General features: G+C 39.9%; 2 protein-coding genes across 5 annotated transcripts; one reads left to right on the top strand and one right to left on the bottom strand.

Moving 5' to 3' along the window:
- Positions 1 to 280: 280 nt before the first annotated feature.
- Positions 281 to 8,447, top strand: ppp2r2ca (protein phosphatase 2, regulatory subunit B, gamma a). 4 transcript variants are annotated; one of them, XM_085163244.1, is made up of 10 exons: positions 281 to 684; positions 1,331 to 1,524; positions 1,918 to 2,015; positions 2,138 to 2,321; positions 3,035 to 3,147; positions 3,405 to 3,582; positions 4,706 to 4,870; positions 4,962 to 5,131; positions 5,539 to 5,630; positions 5,918 to 8,447. In XM_085163244.1, the coding sequence occupies exons 2-10, from the start codon at positions 1,461 to 1,463 to the stop codon at positions 6,213 to 6,215; spliced, it is 1,362 nt and encodes a 453-aa protein (XP_085019370.1). In that variant the 5' UTR covers positions 281 to 684; positions 1,331 to 1,460; the 3' UTR covers positions 6,216 to 8,447. The 4 variants fall into 4 exon arrangements, with proteins under 4 accessions (XP_085019370.1, XP_085019368.1, XP_085019367.1 ...); XM_085163242.1 differs by having other exon boundaries at positions 1,280 to 1,524; XM_085163241.1 differs by having other exon boundaries at positions 1,154 to 1,524.
- Positions 8,448 to 8,711: 264 nt separating this feature from the next.
- Positions 8,712 to 20,120, bottom strand: wfs1a (Wolfram syndrome 1a (wolframin)). Its single transcript, XM_085163311.1, has 12 exons — positions 19,568 to 20,120; positions 18,588 to 19,148; positions 16,881 to 16,960; positions 15,191 to 15,335; positions 14,942 to 15,115; positions 14,592 to 14,672; positions 14,369 to 14,508; positions 14,101 to 14,238; positions 13,758 to 14,003; positions 12,828 to 13,106; positions 11,453 to 11,616; positions 8,712 to 11,273 (listed from the first exon to the last, which is right to left on the bottom strand). The coding sequence occupies exons 2-12, from the start codon at positions 19,141 to 19,143 to the stop codon at positions 10,088 to 10,090; spliced, it is 3,189 nt and encodes a 1,062-aa protein (XP_085019437.1). The 5' UTR covers positions 19,144 to 19,148; positions 19,568 to 20,120; the 3' UTR covers positions 8,712 to 10,087.
- Positions 20,121 to 20,652: the final 532 nt, after the last annotated feature.

Raw genomic sequence — 20,652 nt, 5'->3', positions numbered from 1 at the left:
AAAAAAAAGCTGAAGATCATAAAAGCAAGGTGACCAGAACAATGTTTATTTCGTTTTTAGGGAATATCACATAGTGCTGTAATAAGAAAGGGCTTTTCAAACATTCTTTGACTGATATCTTGTTTATCCTTTTCTTATCATGTTTTATTTTCTGGAGACAAATAACTGAAATTGTAGCGACATACCATCAATTGGTGTGTGAGGTTTTTTTTTTAAAGTTTCTTGTAAAGAATTTTTCTTTCATCTGTTTAAATTGCTATGCAGTCTTCAATATTATTTTTACTTTGGACAGAAAACTGCATGCTGGTATGTGCTACTCAGTATTTAAGGACTCCCTCTGCTGGTCTTGGGTACTTCTCATCACCTGCAGTGGGTGGATCCTCCAGTGACAGCTATACTGTGATTGGCTGCTCCAGTAGGAGGCTGCCATGACACATTGGATGCTGCACAGATCCACAGCATCAGCAGGCAACGGACCTCCATCCTCCTCGTTATCCCTCTCTCTTTCTCTTTTTTCTCCTCCTTTGCCTCTCCTCCTCTCACTACTACCCCTGCTCTCTCTTCTCTGTCCCTTCTCCTCCCACTTGGAAAGACACGCAGGCCTGTTTGAGTACACTGCAGCAGAGGTCCATTAACACAAGAGCAGCAGGAATAGCAGCAGCAGCGACAGCAGCAGGCGGACTGGTAGGTGTGCTGAGGCCCGTCTCGCTCCTTATTGCAGCACAGGCAAGACATCGCATTCTCCTCTGATCGCTGTCAAGGACTATCTTTTTGAGAAGCGTGTGTGCATGTGAGAGCAGGAATCTGGCAAGTAGTCAAAGAGGACTACCACACCCTGGGAATATTATTACCAGTGGTAGGGCTGAATGTAGCAGCTGATATTTTCATTCTCATGCTATGTTCATTATGTACTTATTTCTGAGCTTAAACACAAGGATTCATCTTTTGCTTTTCTCTGCTCTAGTTGTTTGTTGCTTTTCCTTCATTCTACAGCACTGTGATTTGATTCAGCACCCACTAGGCCTTGTTTGTCTACACACGTGTCTTTGCTAATGAATGCATTGAATGTCTAACTAAGGTCACATCATTTGCCATGCTGTGCGCACATATTGTCAGCCTACCTAATGACAGCCTTCGTCTTTCCTTTCCAAAGCTGTCTTCATCACCAGCCTCTCCATCCACCTTTCTCTCTTCTGTCCTCCTGCATCTTAATTTCCTCTCACTCCCATTCCTCTTTCTTAAAACCCTCTTCCTCCTTCCCCCGCCCCTTGCATTCCAGTCTCAATCTCTTCGACGTGCCTTTTCTTCTTCCTGCCGGCTGGTTTCCCAGGATGCCTTTTTCCAGGCCGCTCCGTTAGGCCCTACCAGCATGGGCGGAGACTGGGTGGGGAGAGACATTACGGATTGGACCCTTCCCCTCAGGACGGGCGCACTGGCGGGTCACCCTCCCTCAGCTTCAGATGGGCGAGGACGCTGAGAGCCCCAAAATCAACCACACCTTCCTGCGAGACTACGTCACTGAAGGTAGAGCAGACGATGTGTCGCTGCCATCTCTGTGGTGTCAGATAACATACTGGTATAATTGAACAGATTAATTTCAGCTTCCTGCATTGCACAGTAGAAGGAATGTATGATGACACTGCCTGACTCAGCAACAGACACTTTCATAATTTAAAATTTTCCTTAGGCATCATAGACATAAATGGTTGATTTATGGTTTAGAGTAACTGAAATAATATGTGATTTTATTTTTTCTTTCATTGCCAGCCTTTTCTACATTGTTATGGTCGCTTAATCATCTGTGCTTTTTTTGCCATGCCTGCCTAATGTTCTCGCTACTCTATCATTGCTGCGGTTTTCTTTTCTTCTTTCTATACTTTTGTTTAATTGCCTCCAATGTTCCTATCTTCCTTACAGCTGATGTCATCTCTACAGTGGAGTTTAACCAGACAGGGGACCTTCTGGCCACAGGGGACAAAGGTGGCCGGGTGGTCATCTTTCAGAGAGAGACTGAGGTTAGTTTACAATGCAAAACCACCACTTTCTGTACACATGCTTTTTAAAAAAAAATATCTTCGTACACATACTGTAAATGCATGCTGAAAGACGTGTTTTCCTCACTGTCTGCCCTGGGCAGCCGAAAGGTGAATCAGAGGAGGTGGGCGAGACAGGGGACTCTGGGGAGTACAATGTCTACAGCACTTTTCAGAGCCACGAGCCTGACTTTGACTACCTGAAGAGTGTGGAGATAGAAGAAAAAATTAACAAGATCAGATGGCTGCCACAGCAGAACGCAGCACATTTCCTCCTCTCCACCAATGGTGAGAAATCAGTGACTTCTCAGTCTCTATCAGAACATCATATTGATTGTTGGTTGTGGTAAAATGAAGTACAGGAAGTATACATGCACATAGGTTTTCTATCTATCTATCTATCTACCTATCTATCTATCTATCTATATATATATATATATATATATATATATATATATATATATATATATATATATATATATATATATATATATATATATATATATGAGGGAGAGAGAGAGAGAGATTTGTTATAAATAGCAGTTGTTTTTGCTTGATATGGCACAGGTATCGCTTACACACTTTGGTTTCAAACTACCTCCAATTTCCAAAATTATGGCAGCCTTGCGTCATCTTTTATTACCTACGTAGAATTAAATAACATCAAGATCAAGATAGTCTTTGGAGTCTCACTTACGGGTGCAATAATGTCACAGAAAAAAAAAATCTAAATTTGGTACATGAATTAAGTATTATGTTTTAAATTAGCTGCAAATGTGATTTTTCTTAAGTTGTGCTTTGCAATTTTCAATGAATGTAATCATTGTCAAAGGAGCTTGCAAAGAAAAGCATCTGGACTTCTTTAAGTTCTAGCAACTTAAAGAAGTCCAGATACTTTTCTTTGCAAGCTCCTTTGACTACGATGACCTGGATGACTGAGAACCTTCACAGACGAATGTAATCATCATTTTCTGGCACGCAAATCCCGATGCCTGTCACAGATAAGACTATTAAACTGTGGAAGGTAAGCGAGAGAGACAAGAGACCAGAAGGATACAACCTGAAAGATGAGGAGGGACGGCTCAAGGACATCTCTACCATCACCTCTCTACAGGTACTCGGACACACACGTACAACTGCACACTTTCATTTTGTTGGGTATGCCTGATACAAGTATTTATCAGGCTAACATTTAATCATCAAATCAAGTGTCTGTCTTTTTGCTCTTGTCCTTAAATGATCCATGGCTCTACTGTCCTCCAATTATGTCCTTTCTCGTTCTTGTCTTTCTTTTTGTCCTATGATTTTACTCCTCCTGTTCTTATCACCTCCTCCCTTCAGCCCTAAATCTTTTATCTCTCACCATTTAAGGTGCCAGTGTTGAAACCTACAGATCTAATGGTGGAGGTCCATCCCAGAAGAGTATTCGCTAATGGACATACCTACCATGTCAACTCCATCTCAGTCAACAGCGATGGGGAAACCTACCTGTCTGCTGATGACCTCCGCATCAACATGTGGCACCTGGGCATCACAGACCGCAGTTTCAGTATCCTTACTGTCTTTTTTTGTATTATAACACACTATTTTCAGTTTAACCAACCATGACCATTTGCTTTAAATAATTCTATAGCTCCTCTCAGACTTTTGTGTGGTGGAAACTCCTTGAATTTTACAGAGAATTCAGCAGTATGAATTAGATCACTGTTCATTGTTAAAGTATAACTGTATCCTCATGGTAGTTGTAAAACAGCAATGAGAACAATATACCTAAACAGGTAAAGATTCCTGTCTACACCAAAAGGGGAAAAAAAAGAAAAAGTGCAGTATGCGTCAGTAAGCTTTTTTTGTATTTGATTTTATGGTGAAGTGTCCGTAAAGGATAAAATCCCATTTTAATTGTGTTAAGGTACACTGTAAAATAATTCATGCTAGTATCTTAGTGTGCATGATTTTAGTTATCAGTATTGATCGTTATGTATGTAGTTTGCTTACTAAAGAAAAAGAAATTGAGCAGTGTTGGGAACGCATCCCATATGCTTCTAATCTGTGTTTGTATTTCATCCACTGTTATCTAAATTTATGCCTAAAATATCATGGAGCCAATTCCAGGTCATGTACAGTAATCATAACCAATCATCCAAATTCATCTTCTGATTTATACTTAATGTAAACAACGTGACTCTGATTGGATTTGTGTTTCCATTATAATGCTGTGTAGTCAGTGCAGGTGGTAGCATGTGGGACTGGCTGCATGTTGTGATTTCCCCATTCAAATGGAAGCTGACCTAGAAAATCATAGAGGCATCTATGGCAGACGAGTTTAAATAATTCACACAGCAGTACACTTTCTTCTGAGCCACACAGGACTACCACAAATAGAATAGAGAGGAACAGCGTGTGCATGCATATTGGGGATAGGATGGGGTGCAGTTTTGGGTTTTTTTCCGGGATGTCTTTATGAATTTAGGTTGTGAATGTGTAGATCATCTGAAAATAAAAAGACTGCATGAATGAATATAAGTGATTTGTTTGCATGTCTGCTGCCTCAGTGTGACAAAATGTAAATATAGTCATGGAATTTGGTGTGGCTGTGGTAGAAACCCAGCTCGCCAGATTTATGTGGTGCTTAATGTCTGCGCTGTTTGTTCCTTGATAGCTCTGCTTCTCAGATATTGTAGACATCAAACCAGCAAACATGGAGGATCTGACGGAGGTGATAACAGCGGCAGAGTTCCACCCTCACCACTGCCACTTGTTCGTGTACAGCAGCAGCAAGGGAACGCTGCGCCTCTGTGACATGAGAGCCTCGGCTCTCTGCGACAAACATACCAAACGTGAGGAAACATTTTAAAGAGTTTACTGCAAGCTGTGCATGAGGAATGTTGCTCTCACGAAAACAATGCAATTATATTTCTGTCTGATTAGTTTTTGAGGAGCCTGAGGATCCAGGGAACCGCTCCTTCTTCTCAGAGATTATTTCCTCTGTGTCGGATGTTAAGTTCAGCCATAGCGGACGTTACCTGCTGACCAGAGACTACCTCACCGCTAAGGTGTGGGATATCAATATGGATAAAGGCCCAGTGGAGACCTTTCAGGTAGAGGATTTTACCCGCACCTATTTGGAAATTGTTAAAATATGATCATTTTAGTTGTGAAACTACTAGTTAGTTATTAACTAACTAGTAGTTATTCATTATTTGTCTGACATAAAATCTGTCTGAATCAAATGTGAAAATTTTGGGTGTTTGTTATGCTTTTCAAATTCAAATATATACATATTTTTTTACATTTATACACAATTCATTCAGTTGATCAGCATAATTCAGCAGCATCAACTTGATCCCAAAGAAAATCTGGAAGCATTTTCTCATTTTTACTCCCGGTGTATTATACATGAGAACAAAGTACAAGAAAGAAGATTAAAATGCCAAAATGTGAGCGTCCTGAGCAGGATAATGCTACCTTCCCCAAAACTTAAGCTGACTCTTTGCATCATCCCCAGGTCCATGAATACCTGAGGAGTAAGCTGTGTTCCCTCTACGAAAACGACTGCATCTTTGACAAGTTTGAGTGTGTTTGGAACAGCTCAGACAGGTAAGAGGCGGTGGGGGGACAGACAAAGTACAGCTTAAGTGGATTTGGAAGCAAAAACAGACTGCTGTGTCAGTGTGTTACTGCTTACAGTGATTTCCTAAATGCCCGGCCTCCTGCTTTATCCGACGTTTAAATCAATCCCAGAGACAAGCTTTACAGACATCAAATCAATCCTCATGTATTCAGTTTGCTTTTTCCTCTTTTCCTCACCCTCATTCTACCATGAACACCGCTTGTCTCTTCCCGCTCTTTACTTTCTTTCTCCTCTCCTTTCCTCCATGATCCAGCGTGATTATGACAGGGGCGTACAACAGCTTCTTCCGGATGTTCGACAGGGAGACAGGCCGAGGCGTAACCCTGGAGGCCTGGCGAGAGAGCAGCAAGCCCCGGGCTGTACTGCGAACCCGTCGTGTGTACACTGGCGGTAAACGTCGCAGGGGCGATGTGGGCGTCGATAGCTTGGACTTCACCAAGAAAATCCTGCACATGGCTTGGCATCCATCTGAAAATATAATTGCCATAGCAGCCACCAACAATCTGTACATCTTCCAGGATCGTGTCAACCCAGAAACGCAGGCACAGTGACAAGAATGGAAATATGAACAGAAGCAGACACAGTGCTTTTTATCCAAGTGTCACAGAAATGCAAAGAGTGACTGGAATATATTTGGATGTTCTATCGAGGGCATGGAGAGTGGCATGTTTGATGACATGCTTTGATGCAGAGTCTGTACATAATTGGAATAATCATAAAATAGCAAGACTCTTTATTCAGTTCATTTTATTTAAAGGTGTTTAATCTAATCACCGAACTGAACTGATCTAGTACCCATCGGGACATTTGATTGATTGATTTATTTTTGGCTGCACTCTACTTCCACTTTTTGAAGATGTTTGTCTAACTGCCCCACTGTTGGGGCAGTCAATGAGGTGCAGGGACACCTCTCGATCTGCAGTGACTCAGTGCTGTTCCTCACACCGTGTTGCACTTCCCATTAATGTTCTGGTTACCTTTCACATAAAAATGGAAGATATGTGCTAGCTAGCATTTGAGAGGTAATTTCTAAATGCTACAGAATATACCGATAGAATGGCTCGAAAACTTTACCAGGCATTTAATCCAAATCTAATTGTTTTCACTATAGTGAGGTATCAGGAATGGTGTTATTGTATAGTTCACAACAGTCTCCTAAAAGTTTTTTCTTCTTTGTCGTCTGACAACAGCAATTCAGTCTCTCCTTCAGAGCAGTGCTCTGGGGGAACGCACGAATAGCCGTCCCGTAATCTTTTCCCTGTTCACGTTGCAATAATAACACTAACAAAACACAGTGCAGCAGCATTCCTGCTTTAATACATGAGCTCTTCTTCTACAGGTAACAAAAAAAATGTACACACTCTTTTTACTGTTTGCTGTAAATAGTCTGTGTTTTTTTTAAAGGCGGTACCAATTTTCAGTTCCAGAGAGCTAAGAAAAAAAAGCATTTTGTCAAGGACACTGTAAATCGGTGTGAGATCTCATTTATAATAAGGTTTGTGGAATCACACTTTATCAGATATTTTCTCGTAGCAGTATATAGGTAGTTGTCGCTGGCTGTAGAGAGGACGGGGTAAAATTGTGCACAAAAACACACTAACTGTTTGGTTGTGTATATTAAGCCCTTATTGTGTTTTGATTGCTGTATCATGGTAATCTCATGTAAAAAAAAAAAAAAGAAAAAGAAAAAGAAAAAGAGGAAAGAAACAAATCCACATGCTTACATGAGAAAACATAGCAGTTGAAGGAGGCAGTGTGTGTATTGATGGGGGAATCTTGCAGTTTGGACAAACTTGAATTCTAAGCACATCGTTTATCGTTGAGACTCCCAAATTTAAATCAAAGTTGACCTAGTTTGTGTCCAGTGTGCTTGGATGTTAGAGGTTATCATCAGTGCAATAGCTCATCACAGCAGTAATGTCATGTGAATTCATACTATCACAAGATCTTAATGTCATTACACCGTATACCTCACAGCGCCACATGCTACTCTGGGGTGCGACTCTGAAAGCCTGGGATGTACAGCAGTACAGTAAGGTGATGTCTGTGTTGGATCGCGTGAGACTTGTTTGTTTACAGTGAAGTACTTTATTTTCAAGTGACCTTGGCCCTGATGGGATTATTGTAAGTGGTTTAAATGTGTACTGTAGTGGGTGGAGTAACATAACCAGTGCAAAGGTAGAGAATATCAAGTCCCTTTGCACATTTTCAAAATCTGAAGAATCAACAGTGTAAAGAAATAACTGCTGTCACACCTGCTTCCTCCTCTCTCCCTCATGCCCGTTTGGTTTTCCAAGTTGCTGTTCACACACATCTGTGTTATCTGCCTGTAGCTAAGATGGTTTTCTTATGGGCATATATATTTTTTGTGTTCACTACCAGCCAGTGTTATCATGTGCAGATACAGTTTTTCACTTATTGATTTAACATGTACAACACAGCAAAATCCATGATGACGACAACCCACAAGAAAACAGTTTTACATAGTGAAAGGCCTTGTGAAGCATTATGTAAGCTCCGAGGTTCATCCCTGCAGTGGCGAAATGTAGTTTAGAACAAGTCAGTTGTAATCGCATCATAACCACCAACACATACAACCAGTGAGACAATTTGTGTTCGGGAGCACAGCAGCAGCAGCATGTCGCCATTACTCAATGCTACTAGCGTGTATATCTATCATGCTTTTAAAAAAAGGACAAATCTAACAGTACGAAAACATAACTCAAATGAGGTGAATGAAAGGAATGTGCATTAATAAAATAACATAAAATCTAACAAAAATGTGTTGGATTTTCTTTTTAATGTCTGTCCTCATTTAATAGATTCTGGTTTTTGTCTCATCACCAAGAAAAATAAAAATAAAAAAAAAAAATAATAAAATAATATATAAATAAATATATATATATATATATATATATATATATATATATAATATATGAAATATATATATATATATATATATATATATATATATATAATATATGAAATATATATATAAATAATATATAAATAAATCTATTAATCTGAATAAAGCCTTTCACAAGAGATTTTTTTCCCCCAATTCAAGCATTTTAATAGACGTCCCATTTAACTGCATCAGTGGAAAAAAAAGGCACTCACATTTACAGTGTCGAGGCTCAACATCAGCAATTGTAATGCACACGAGCATTGAGATTACAGATTGATAGTGTTTATGTGTAAAGCTTTTCATACACCACCACTGCATTACTGTACTGTGTAAACCAGATATCTAGGAAAACCCCCATTTCATTCATGCTTTCTTACAATCCAATTTTCAAAAATAAATAAATCATTCATTACTGTTATTTTAACTATCCGTCCATCCATTTTCTTCCACTTATCCAATTCAGGGCTGCTGGAGCTTATGGAGCTTAGGGTTGAGAGGTGGCGATACACTCTGGGCACATTGCCAATCTTTCACAGGGCTTATTTTAATTATGTGTACAATATTTTTTTTAGTACCTCTTTTTTCAGTCAAATTCCAAAATGGCAAATTTAGAGATAAAAAATGTTTGATTCTGTAAACAAAATGGTCTCTTAACTTGAACCAATATTGTGTTCAACTCAGTGAAACAACTCATTTTAAACATTCCTGGTAATTCCTAATTGTTATGGAATGAACATGGTGTGTCTTAAATTTGTCATATACATACATTTGAGAAATACCATAAAAGGAGGTCTAGTGTGTGTTAATGTGATAACGAAAGTTTTCACAGAACTGCACAAAGTTCAACCTTATTTGCGTCTGGTTATTGATCATCAGCAAGTGAGCACTTCTATAAAAGCAGAGGTTTCGGCAGTTTTCTGGGCTGGTGCATTCTCATGTGTGTTAACAAAATGCCACAATCTTCCAATGAGGGGATGCCCCAGCAAATTCACTCCAAAGTCACACTGTGTAACTCTCAGATCACCTACAAGAACAACGAGCACTATATCTTAGCCTCTATAGGCCTGAATATGTTAAAGTTCATGATAGTAAATTTATAAAAAGTACAACTTGAGTAGAAGGGGTTCCAGGAGAAAGGCTCTTCCTCTAAAAACAAGATGTCAGCACAGTTTAAGTTTGCAGATCTGCATCTGGGCAAACCACAAGACTTCTGGAACAATGTCTTGATGAGAGACAGATCGGACCAAAGCGTAGATATCTGTGTATAATCCACAGCACCACATTTGATGCATTTTGATATGTGTAATACAAAAATCTGCAAGTTTACTGCAACCCCCCCGGATGAAAGTTTTATGCTGGCTTTTCAAAATGACTGCATGTGCATCATAGCTTGAGAGACTAACATTCTAGTCTAGACTAGTCATGTTAGTCTTCTAGCCTAACATCATAAGAAACAAGATGATGTTCTGGAGAGACTCAAATAGGTTATTTTATTTCTACTTCTAATTACTAGTTTTAAATTTTTGCTGACAAAAATGGGGAAAAGAAAAAATCAAATGCAAACTTCAGGGCTTTCATTGTGGTACGTCTCCAGTTTCTCTCTATTTTCACCTGCCTGCCTCCAGTGAGCACTGAAGAAGGACAGTCAAGACAGTGGATAGCTTTCAACTCAAAGGCTGGAGCTCTGGTTCCTAGACGTCCCTCCAGTTTGGTGCTAAACTCCACCTTATTACCAGGGCTCAGATTTAGAAGCACCTGTCTGAACTCATGACTCGCCATTAGGACTATATCTCTGGCTGGGTCCTCTCTCTCTCCACGTTCATCCTGGACCATTCCCACTGTCACTTCAAAGCGGTAGCTGTCAAAACGCTTGACATGGCAGGTATGTTTAGCCAGAGCCTTGAGCTGACACAGTTCTTCCTCATCTTGCGATAGAAGGAGGATTGACAGTGAAACAGGCCCTGATGCAGAACTGGCTGTCAAATCTGCAGCTGTCAGATTTGCAACTGTGGCATTCTTTGGCTCACATTTGGGATAAGTCTCACCGTACAAGCAGCGCAGCCAATCTCCCACAAACACCGGCAACATGTTGATCACAGACTGTGCCCCATTTTCTGTTTCAGCCACACGGACTTGCTTGAAGCGCCCAGTCCAGGTGACTCTGTGTCCATTCAGGTGGCTACAGAAGATTTGTGTCTGGGCTATGCCTTTGGTTCCCCAAGCAGGAGGCCCACAAACCTGGCCATACTGACTCCAAGTAAGGGTGGAGTTGTACACCTTCTCACCTTCTGCATGGTACACATAGACAGAGAAGAATAGAAGGACCATGGAGATGCAGAGTAAAATGAGTTTGACTGGACCCCGATGAGTCAGTGAGCGAAAGACATCCAGGATGGACGTGCTGAACCGCGTCCACAGCCGCAAGGTGACAGGGATCGCACATATTACCAGGGTCACGATCATCTTTGTCAGTTCTAGCTCGAGGAACCACTTAAACACTTGGATGAAGAGCATGGTGGCGAGACCAAATGCCAGAACAGGCAACGCAAACAGGAAGAGAAAGTAAGCCACACAAGTGCGGATTAGACCCACAACAGTGGAATTCTGGAGGAGGACCACTGAGAACTCGCACCACATGAAGCACACAAGATACGGAACCAGGAAGCAGTAAGTTCCCCGGAAACCACGTATCCTCGCCATGCTAAGGAAGGAGAAACAAAAAGGAGGGGGTAAAAAGTTCTGAGATTACTTTAAGTGTCTGAAGAGTAAATCTGTCATTTTAACATAGAATAAAACAACATGGCAGACAGGAGTAAGACCAGTTTGAGAATTTTACTAATATAAGTAATCAATATTTCAGTTTGTCCAAATCTTCCTTACCTGAAGAACAGATAGAACAGGTAAACATAAAGCAAGCAGGGGAGACTGAGCTTCAGCACCACAGACTCCCCCAGTGGCAGAGTGGTGAAGGTGCGTCCCAGTAAATGAAGCACCGTCATGTTCTGTGGCAAGAACTGCGTCAGGCAACAGAGAGATGATGCCATCTGGATTAAACCACATGCAAGGACACAACAGAGGTTTTGATTAACTTGGAGAAGGCTGTTTTATTTCACTGTCATAAAAACATTAACATTATAAATAGGAAAGAGATTTATGTCGACATTTGTTAAAACCTTGCACAACAGCATTGCATGTTTTCCATTCATAAAACTGAGGTTAAGTACACATAAAAACCTTTTAACCCATTCTATGGTTTAGTTTATATCCCTGGTTCTGGTTCTTTTAGTTGTTTTTCTGTTTTGTGTAATACTTGTAGTTTCTGGCCTTAGTTTTGCCATCTAGTCTTCAGGTTCTGTTTCCATGCCTCTCGTATGTTCCACAGACTGTTTTATCAGACCTGTCTTCATGTTTGTTTTACCCTTATCTCCGTGTTTAGTGTTTCCTTTCTGTCTCCTCAGTCAGTTTTGTTCCCATGTCTGTTTCTCCTCTGGTCCCAGTATCAAACACTTGTTTCTTAGTCTTTGTCTGTGTGGTTATTGTACTTCCTGTTTTATTTTGACAGTCTCGTAGTGTGTACAGTTTGTTAAGTTTTGCTTCTCTTGTCCTGTTTGTCTGTATTAGTTCCCGTTATGTCCCATCCTCTCATTATCATGTGTGTATTTAAGTCCTCTCTCTTCCTCTGCACATTGTCGTGTTGTCCCTGTTTGCCATGTGTGCCATGTTTCACTTGTTAATTCCTAGTTTTAATCTCCTAGTTGTTTGTTACCAGTTTATAGTTCCTAGTTTCTGAGTTTTTGGTTGTTAGTACCCTTGTGGTTAAATAGTCTCAGCAATAAAGCTGCCTCTTTCAGTTGATCCCTTTGTATCTGAGTCCTGCTTTTGGGTCCTACCTCTGCCTGCCACACAGCGTACATAACAACGAGTGAATGAAAGCATGTGGTCACTATCAGGCTAATAAGGCCAGCAATATTATGCAACTTATGCCCAAAAAAGGCATTAATAGAAAATTATGTCAAACTCTGGTTGTACAAGGCAAAATAAAACTTCAATTCCCAAACTCCAAAATTACAAAAATATTTTTTCTCTGTTACCAATGTCATGTTGCTGCTACAGGCAAACAAGTGGTTTCCTAGAAATTCCAAATCATTTCATTAAGAATGAAATGATTAATTAAGCTGCAATATTATTAGTGTAAATTGTACTTAACAACAGGCAAGACAGTAATTCTGATCATTCAATCACTCAGTCAATTGACCTCTATAACCATTGCCCGGCGTGCATATGCTGTGGCATTTGGGCTGAGGCTGTGGTAGCTGACAGCAGTAAAGAAGATGGCCACAGTCGAGAGCTCAGAGCAGGGGATCCAATTCTTGTCTGCTACAGGGAAGGAGAAAATTACAAAGAAGACGGAGAAGATAAAATAGAGGTACGGTTCAAGGTTGTTCCAGCCAAAGTTTGTCTCTGCTTGCTCCACATCAAGGCCAGGTTCAAACCGTGTCAGCAGGGATGTCAGGGCACTAAAGTTCTCCCAGGTCTAGAAAAAGGGGGAAAGTTTACAAGTGAAAGGAAGCAAAGCACTCCAAAGAAATTTAAATGCAGGGTATTTAGACTGAAATTCAATATCAAACAAATTAAAGAAAAAACAACAACAACAACAACAAACATATTCTTACCTGTCCCATTTAGCATTAGCTGATTTTTTTGTACAAAAATTTAGTCCGCAAAGTTTACCATAATGCTATAAATATTTTCTGATTTATAGGCATTCAAAGTGGATTGCGGTTGGTTGAATTCTTTTAATGTGCTGCAAATTTTAAATCTGAAATTGTGTCCCTTTTTTGTATCTCTGGGGTCAGAAATACTAAGTTTTGCAGAATAAAAAGCATTTAGCATAAAAAGCAACTTTTAGCAACACAGTAAATTTAAAACAATAATTATATTTTTGCATTAGAAATACTGATTGTGGTATTTTTTTTACTGGTAATTTAAACCTTACATTAGGTTGTGGTGTAATAAATTGGTTGAGCACTATATAATTTGATTGATTAAGGAGAAATGCAAAAATAAATGCACATTTAGAGTAGAAATTACTTTGTTCCATAAACTTTCATGTAAACTTTCAAGGTTCTGACAGTCCTGCTAACTGTGTGAAAATTACTAAATGAAACTGAAAGGAAATGCTCACCTTTGTCCTCTGGAAAATACGCAGCGTGCAAATGATCATGGCGATGAAGGAGAGGTAGAAGACAAGCAGAGGGATAACAAAAGCAAACAGATCCACCGTCAAGTTGCTGATGATGAAGAAGAAAATGAGAGCATTGACGTGTTGCGTCGGAATGACTGTGCTCAGCCACTGGACACCGGCCCGTGATGCCCAATCAACAAGATGCTCCTTTATCTCAACAACTGCATGCAGTGGGTACTGCAGCATCTGAGGAGACGAGAGATGGATATGAAGATGAACAGAGAATATCAACACATTTAAAAGAATATTAAAATGTGAAATAATAATGAGAGAAGAGAGGTACTATTAATTGTGACTTCATGTCCATGGCCCTTCTAAAGGCTCCGGTCTCACTGGTGTGCAGCATCATCCCACTTCGGCCAAAACTCCAGGCACTCTTGTTTGACTTCTTGCATCCTGATGAGACTGACTCAGCCTTGTGCTTTAAAAACACAGTTGCAAACACAAACACATTCACAGCCATGCTGTATCAAATAACTATGTTCAAGTAACAGTTTATTTCTGCTTATGTAAAGTGTAAACCTATTTTTCCTTTTTTTTTTCTTTTTTACCCCTGTACGACTGTCATGAGGTGCAGGGCTTTCAGTTGTGGCTGAGACTTGGCTGCCGTTCTTGGGAGTAGCCGGGGCAATACCCTGTGCATAGTTCTTAGTCATCTCAACAAACTCATCCAGGTCCACCATCTGACTGGCTAAGAGATAAAGAGAGATATAATTACACCTGGAGATGCAATATACTTTCTGGTCCGCTCCTCCACCCTCTCTGGATACCTACAGTCATTGCTGACCATGCTCCCCAACACTTTCTGGGCTTGATTTGAAGTTGGGACAGGAACCTTGCTGCTTGCAGTGCCACCTGTTGGTGAGAAACGACCACACCACCATTGAGCTGGATGAAAGCCGGTAATATGAAACTATTCATTGTAACAGCTGCAAATATTAAAATCACACAGGGGCATCTCATATTTCCAGCAGTAGTGACAGCTATTGCATAACAGCATACTAAAGCCTTCTAGGTATAGCCACTAGTACATCATGCAGCATTATTTTCACCATTCAAAAATAGTTAATACGTTTTAATGATGAATTTATCAAAATATTTGTGGCTGAGTTTCTCTCTCCTACCTGGAACTGCATTCACCTGGTTGACATTTTCCAGCATCTCAGATACAGTCACCTTCTTCTTCCTGTCTGGGTTTAGCTTCCAGTACATCATTATGGCTGCTTTGCGTACTGCCAGCTCAAACTTACTCTCTGTCGACAACCTGCGGACATCGGCCTCATTCTCTGGAGTGATTCCTAGTGGAAGTGAGCTTAAGTTATAGAACAGAAACATAAAGATTTTAACACATGTGATACTTGTGTTAAATGAACCTTTTTTCTGGATCCAGCAGCGCTGCAGGGCTTTTGCTGCACCCCTTCTTCCCTGTTTTGCTGCTTTAACAAGCCAGTTAACAGCCAGCAGGTTATTTGTTTCAGTATCCTTCTCTTTAGCAAGACCCAAGTAGTGCTGACCCAGCTGAAAGACAGAGGAGTGGTAAAAGGGCCAGATTATTTCATCTTACTTAATGTACTGCATGCATGAATATGTATTTAAGCAAGCTTGTTATACTGTGGTGTTAAAGGCAAAACTACAAAAAATCATGTATGTCCAAAACTGTATGTCTACTACAATCTTTTTCCTAGCTCCCAAGATACGGCAGTGAACAATGCTCAAAAAAGTGTTATCATATTATGCCATAGTGAGATCATAGCTGATCTTCTTTTGTATTTTGGACAGAAACAGAATCACATATTAATTTTATCCCATTAAAAATGCATGTGAAGTGTTTTGGTCATAATTGGTATATGCATTCTTAATGTTATGGCCAAAAATGTGTTACGTGAGGTCACACTGACCTCTGAATTTTAGCAACCAAATAATAATAATTTCATTATTGAGATCAAGCGAACGTTTGTGCTAATGCTTAAGAAGTTCCCTGAGGGTATTCCTAAAATATTAGCATTATGAAAAAAATGGGAGAGACAGATGAAAAAAAGCAACACCTCCAGCTACGACATTTACTGTCATCAAAATTAATCTGCAGTGGCACAAAAATGTAATTAACACAGGAACTTGTATTTCCAGTAGCTCTCTTGTTATTTTGAACAATCCTCAAGGATTATTGGATTTACACTTGTTTGTGAGCTCCAATCAAAACAGTTCATAGTAAAGTTCATATAATGCACCAAGAACACATGACTTCAGAATGTTTTATTTTCTGTTTCTGTAGCCGTCGGGGCATTCGTCATGTCTAACTAACAGGGGCAGCAGTGGCCCCTGTGGCATATCAAGTGACGGCTTTCTAATATTAACTGTCATTTCATAAACTTCCCACTCACTCAGTTATTATTAAATGTCCCTATTTGTGTGGAATCAGATGTGTCTTCGTTTTTAATGGTTCTGCAGTTGTGTATTCCTGTGTCTATCAGACAAACAAAGAAAATACCATCATAAAACGTGTTTTAATTGCTAGAGTGACAAAATGTTTTTAAAATAAAATAAAGCTTTGAATTGGAGAATTGGACAGTACTGTAAATATTATAATGTGTATCTTGCTTATTGGCATACCATAATGCACAAATGGATGGCCTACCAATGCTTCTTGTGCATGTGTTCTCTTAGATATGCACACCCTCTCCTTATTTAGACAGTGGGTATGTGCAAATACATGACATCTGGCAAGAGAATGTTGAACCAAATGTTGACAAGACACTTGGGAATGTCACTTCTAGCCCACCCTTGAATTTGTTTGCGCTGGCAGACAACATGGAGTAAACAGAGTGTGAATTTTGCATTGTTATTTATACAGCAGCAGTACATGCTACAGTATGCTTTAACTTTTACACTTCTTAATGATTTGTAAGTATGATAGTATATTAGTGTGTCACACTGAAATTGTGGGATCATCTTCCAAGTGGTCCAAAATAGGCACATGCTGAAAACCAGACTGAGTCAGCTTGCAGGACTAAAAACAATGCCAAGAGCCTGTCTGTGCATGTCTGTGCATGTGCTTTCACTTACACGGGCCTGAGCTCTGGCATCACCGCCTATGGCCTTCACCTCAAGCTGCTCCACAGACACGTCTTCCTCTGGTTCTTCATCTGCAGGAGAGGACACAATATGTCTTAATAAAAAAAAAATCATGTATATCAATTTTAATTAACTGCCAATAACTTTTGACAAAACCTCAAAGCTTCCAGCAACACCGTGCCCAGTTTTTTACTTCACAGCACTTGTCAGCTGTAAAAGTTTCATAACTGTCCCCCCGGTGTCCATTAAGAAAAGGGCTTGACACTCTTCAACTTTAGCCCTTACTGCATTTCAAATGTCACAGCTTATCACGCATAGCAGATCTCCAACTGGTGAAGACAGGATCTTGTTTTCAATTCCAACAGCTATGGAATATATTGAAATACCACAAAATGTCAATGAGGCAAGAGTGTCGGTTTTCTAAAGTGCCTATGGAAAATGTACATTATTAACAGTTTTATTATTATACATAAAAATCTGATTATATACTCTGATCTACTGGGACTTTCCCACACAGTCATCTCTAGGGTTTCCTATGAATGGTCTGAAAAAGAGTAAATATCCAGTGAGCAGCAGTTCTTTTGGCAAAAATGCTTTGTTGTTATCAGAGGTCTGAGAAGAATGGCCATACTGCTTTAAGCTGACAGTTAGGAGACAGGAGACAGTTAGGAGCCTCAATATTTACTTTCACAAACAAGGTATGCAAGGGAGAGTATCTCTGAAAACACATTAAACCCCGAAGCAGATGGATTACCACAGCAGAAGACCACAATAGGTGCCACTTCTGTCAGCTAAGAACAGGAAACTGAGGCTATAATTCCCACATACTTACCAAAACCAGACAACACAAAAATTGGAAAAACATTGCCTGGTCTGAGGAGTCTTGACTTCTGCTACGACATTTGGATAGTGGGGTCAGATTTTGATATATGCAACATGAAAGTACAATGCATTTTTTTTTATTGTACCAAGGTTTAGGGAGGATATTTTCTTGACACACTTTAGACTCCTTAGTACCAACTGAGCATAGTTTAAACACCACAGGCTACCTGAGTGTTGCTGCTAACAATGTACTTCCCCTTATAACCAGTGTAGCCATCTTCTAATGGCTGCTTCCAGCAGGATAAAACACCATGTCAGGAAACTCAAACTGGTGGTATCTTGAACATGACAATGAGTTCAGTGTATCCAAATATCATGATGTACATTGAAAAAGGTGTATTATTTTATCAATGAGAGGACATGACTTTGTGCACAAAATTCCACGGCAACGCAACTAATATTGTTTCATAGATTTGAACCTCATATTGGAGTTTTAGACTACTAAAGTCATAATGTCCCTGTGTAATGCCCTACAGATTTAAATGCAAGCCATAACAAGTTGCTGAGACATTTAAGTAAAAGCCTTTTGCATTATTTAGATTATTGTGTTTAATTCACTGGAGGAAAAAAGCATCCCAAAATGTTTTACAGCACGGGATTCAAATGAGTAAACAAAGGAAGCCAAAGTGGATCTGCATTCTGGTTTCTGGACAAGAGTTGTGTTTTCCTCGGGACAGGGTTACATGAAAAGACATTCCAAAGCATGCAGAAGGCTTATCACCTTAACACAGCAACTGGTCTATGACATCCTCTCAGCAGCACTGAACCTTCAAAATCTGTCATTTAATCCCTCAGTCTGAATTAAACTATTCTTACCATCCTCTTCATCAATGGCATCCTCTTCCTCAGCTTTTCTAAGCCTTTCCTGTATGATTACCCGTTTGGCCATGGAAGCAAAAGTGCGTTTTGCGGAGGCCATGGAAGAAGATGTGGAAGCCGTGGTGGAAGTAGCTGTTGAGGAGGCAGATGTGAGGTTGGAAGTGGGTGAAATTGTGGAAGTTTGAGGGTCAGCAAGGGCGAGAGAAGCTGGTAGGGGTGTTCTGATTAGAGCACTAAGGGAGGGATTAGTAGAAACGGTTTTAGATGTAGAGCTAGGAGACACAGCAGGCGATAAGGGCTTTGACTTGTCTAAGGAAAGGGGGGGATCCATCTGTTTAGCGGTAGTATGTGTAGATGTTGGTGAAGAACTGGGTAATTTTCTAGGTTTCAAAGAGGTTAGTGATTTTTCATGCTGAGTTGGAGAAGCAGAGAGGTTACTGGAGATGGGTGAAAGAGGAATTTGCATGGGGGAGGGACAAGAGGGTATATCCAGGACAGGGCTCGACCCCTGGACGTTGACACTAGTTGGTGTTGATGACAAATCCTTCTCCATCTCTCCTAAAATAAAAACAGGGTGAGAGAAAATGTGTATTTTAGCTGGGTAGTGAACTTTCTGAACTCCCTGTTACAGAATCTGGAGGATTCACCTACAGACATTTTACCTCCATAATAACAGACCTTCTCATTGAAGTTTTGAACTTAACAAATTCTTACATAAAGCAGGCTAAAAGTGCAAAGCAAGAAAAAGGCTAATTAAGAAAATATACAATAGCATAAAAATTTGAGAAAAGGTAGTAGGTAAATGAGCGGTGCTTTGGGAAAGTACTCTAATTACTCAACATTAAAGCATCAGAGCAGCAAGCAGGCACTGACACGAAGTAATAGGCAACAGGAGAACTCGGAACGTCAGTAACTAGAGAAAATCTTCAACATTAAAACTGCGCTATGATGACATACAGTAAAACAATAATCATTACCTGTTTACTAAATGAGCAGATTTCTTCAGGATTCAAGGCAATCACCCTCCTGGATTTGAATGTTGAGTGTGTATTCCATGTTGCAGATTAATCCTCACCAAACAGCCCCGAGTAACCAGAGACGCACACTTGCTCGCTGTTGTCAAACTCTGGGCTATAAACGACGCCACAACTTTGTGGCCCGCCCTCTTAAAACAGGCTCTCACACTGCAAGGACTGCAAATGACCGTCAAAGGAGCAGCTTACCTGATTGGTTTTTAGCTTTTTAAACCTGTGACAGACCGCTGTCTTATGGCGATTCTTTAAACATTTCCCCAATGCACTTCCAATTTTAAAAAGAAAAAACAAACAAACTTGCGGTTGTCTTGCTTTAAAGTTCAAGCCTGGACGTGAAGTTATTTTAGCTATAGCTAGAGCAGTAGACACATGTAAGTAGATTACGGGGTCCCAGATCAAACGCTACGGGCCTACACTTAATCGATTGTGTCTTCTCCATATGGCAGAGGACAGAGATCCTGCACCCTGAGATGCTGTGAAAGTAAAATAGAAATAATTAAAATGACTAATAAATAAAACCAAAAATAATTATATAAGTCACAATTGCGGTAATCATCAGATACAAACACAATCGTGTATGAATTAAAATAGGAGATTCTTCTGTATACCTGTTTGCCATCTCTCGGTTACTTCAAAAATAAATGTCGTATTGTTATTAATACCCGATGTTCTATTAGATGAGGACTTATGATCCTTTCATTATTTCATTAAGGAGAGACGGGATTTTACATCTGTGTAGTTGATCATTATGAGACATGTAGTAAACACTTGTCCTTTTTAGTATCAGTATACTAAAGAGGACAAATACATAATAATAATAATAATAATAATAATAATAATAATAATAATAATAATAATAATAATAATAATAATATTAATGCGTGTGCACGTGTTATTGCTGTGTTTAATGTTTGTAGCGGTCCACCTGTCCAAGTGCTGAGGGACAGCCGCCGCCCACCCTCATCCTGTTTCCGAGAGTAGGCTACATATGGAGCGCCCTGGGAAGGGCAGGCCTCCATAATTGAAGA

The sequence above is a fragment of the Neolamprologus multifasciatus genome, chromosome 6 (genome assembly GCF_963576455.1).
Source record: "Neolamprologus multifasciatus chromosome 6, fNeoMul1.2, whole genome shotgun sequence".
Taxonomy (NCBI): Eukaryota; Metazoa; Chordata; class Actinopteri; order Cichliformes; family Cichlidae; genus Neolamprologus; species Neolamprologus multifasciatus.
The sequence above is the reverse complement of the archived record's forward strand: the minus strand, read 5'-3'. Positions and strand labels throughout refer to the sequence as shown.